Source organism: Trichinella spiralis (assembly GCF_000181795.1).
Source record: "Trichinella spiralis strain ISS 195 chromosome Unknown Scfld5, whole genome shotgun sequence".
Lineage (NCBI taxonomy): Eukaryota > Metazoa > Nematoda > Enoplea > Trichinellida > Trichinellidae > Trichinella > Trichinella spiralis.
Genome location: NW_003526944.1, coordinates 4,081,743 through 4,083,558, shown reverse-complemented (window position 1 = coordinate 4,083,558; position 1,816 = coordinate 4,081,743). Strand labels below are relative to the sequence as shown.

The following is a 1,816-nucleotide window of genomic DNA, read 5'->3' as shown; positions in this document are numbered from 1 at the left end:
TTCATCCCTGCCAAGATAAAATTGTAACGGTCATACAGATATAAGAAAACCACCGGTCCATTTCATGTTCTCAGTATGGGGATGCCTTTCTGCATTCCTACATGAAGAACAACCCACTTCTTCTCTCTGGCAAGATAAAGTGGAGCGCTCACTCAGTTTGAGAAAGTCCCACACCATTTTATCTACTCAGTGTGGAGATTCTTTCTGCACGGCGCACGAAAACCCCTCAGCTCTTCACCCTGACCAGATAAAAGTGGAACGGTCATTCAGTTTGAGAAAAGTACACACCATTTTATCTACTCAGTGTGGAGATCCTTTCTGCACTTTCGCACGATGAACCACCCTCAACTCTTCACCCTGGCGAGATAAAGTGGAACGGTCATTCAGTTTGAGAAAGTACCACACCATTTTATCTACTCAGTGTGGAGATCCTTTCTGCACTTTCCCACGAAGAACCACCTTCAGCTCTTCACCCTGGCAAGATAAAGTGGAGCGGTCGTTCAGTTTGAGAAAGTACCACACCATTTTATCTACTCAGTGTGGAGATCCTTTCTGCACTTTCGCACGAAGAACCACCCTCAACTCTTCACCCTGGCGAGATAAAGTGGAACGGTCATTCAGTTTGAGAAAGTACCAGACCATTTTATCTACTCAGTGTGAAGATCCTTTCTGCACTTTCCCACGAAGAACCACCCTCAGCTCTTCACCCTGGCAAGATAAAGTGGAACGGTCATTCAGTTTGAGAAAGTACCAGACCATTTTATCTACTCAGTGTGGGGATCCTTTCTGCACTTTCGCACGATGAACCACCCTCAGCTCTTTACTCTGGCAAGATAAAGTGGAACGGTCATTCAGTTTGAGAAAGCACCCTACCATTTTATCTACTCAGTGTGAGGATGCATTCTGCACATCAAAAAGTGATTGCTGGGCTGTGGGTGCATATCTGGTACTAATAGATGGTAATTCATGACTAGAGTTGCACCCATAGCATGTCAATCATCTGCTGCATTATTGCGTATAGTTCGTAACTACTATCGCAAGAAGGATAAGTGTATTTCTTGTGCAATTCTGTATTCCTAAAAATACATTGATTGCTTTGTTTGAAAATACACAGGTATACTGAATATTTTAATTAATTACTATAAATTTGCTAGAATAGTGTAATTAATTTTAATGCTCGGCGAGAACAAAATCAAAGTTTGGTGCCAAGTTTCCGGGAAACGTTTTGCTCGTTCAAGACTAATATTCGCAAACAATAACACTATCGACAGAATACAACACGCGCACACGCAATACAAAGCCGATCGATTCACACCCGACCAATCCGGGGTCACGCGCACACCAACACTGCCTCCTACGGTGGATCGCTCACACTCAAGTTCTAGCGCTCCGGTGACGTCGCCATGACGCATTCTTGCGTCATCCCCAAAACGGCCATCACAACACACTCCCCCCTGATATCCTAATCACAACACAGGCGCGCGGTGGGCTTGCGAATTCTCGTCGAGCGCCTGGGTCCGGCAGAGGCGGGCTCCGGTGCTGGTTCCGCAGACTGATCCACATCCGCGGCGTCTCGCGGGCGAAGGTGGATGATCATCTCTTCTTCTTCGCCGGCGGTCTGCTCAGAGAAGTCGCTTGCAGCGCTCACGGACGGCGTTCTGCGCCGAAGGTCTCTGACGTGTCGCGGCATCCCGTCGACCTCCACTGCCTGGTCAGAGACAACGCCAGTCACGGTGCCTTTCTGGTGTCGGGTGTCACATCTGGGTCCGGGCGGCCTCACCCATACCGAGTCGCCGACGGCGAACGGCCGTTCTTT

General features: G+C 48.2%; 2 protein-coding genes across 2 annotated transcripts; one reads left to right on the top strand and one right to left on the bottom strand.

Moving 5' to 3' along the window:
- The first annotated feature begins 64 nt into the window (after positions 1–64).
- On the top strand, positions 65–805 carry Tsp_08403 (hypothetical protein). The gene is made up of 3 exons (XM_003375361.1): positions 65–261; positions 305–386; positions 422–805. Exons 1-3 carry the CDS (start codon positions 65–67, stop codon positions 803–805), a joined length of 663 nt encoding a protein of 220 aa, XP_003375409.1.
- Positions 806–1,008: 203 nt separating this feature from the next.
- Tsp_08402 (putative integrase core domain protein) lies at positions 1,009–1,119 on the bottom strand (the record flags this gene model as incomplete). Its single annotated transcript, XM_003375360.1, has 1 exon — positions 1,009–1,119. A coding segment is annotated over one exon (111 nt), but the record flags the coding sequence as incomplete, so codon positions are not given.
- Between the last annotated feature and the right edge of the window lie 697 nt (positions 1,120–1,816).

What these genes read in the sequence shown, in the direction of transcription:
- Tsp_08403 (XM_003375361.1), top strand. Translation starts at nt 65, where the DNA reads ATGTTCTCAGTATGGGGATGCCTTTCTGCATTCCTACATGAAGAACAA. An exon ending in GACCAGATAAAAGTGGAACG is followed by an intron (nt 262 to 304) that starts GTCATTCAGTTT and finishes TTATCTACTCAG; the next exon opens with TGTGGAGATCCTTTCTGCAC. An exon ending in TAAAGTGGAACGGTCATTCA is followed by an intron (nt 387 to 421) that starts GTTTGAGAAAGT and finishes TTATCTACTCAG; the next exon opens with TGTGGAGATCCTTTCTGCAC.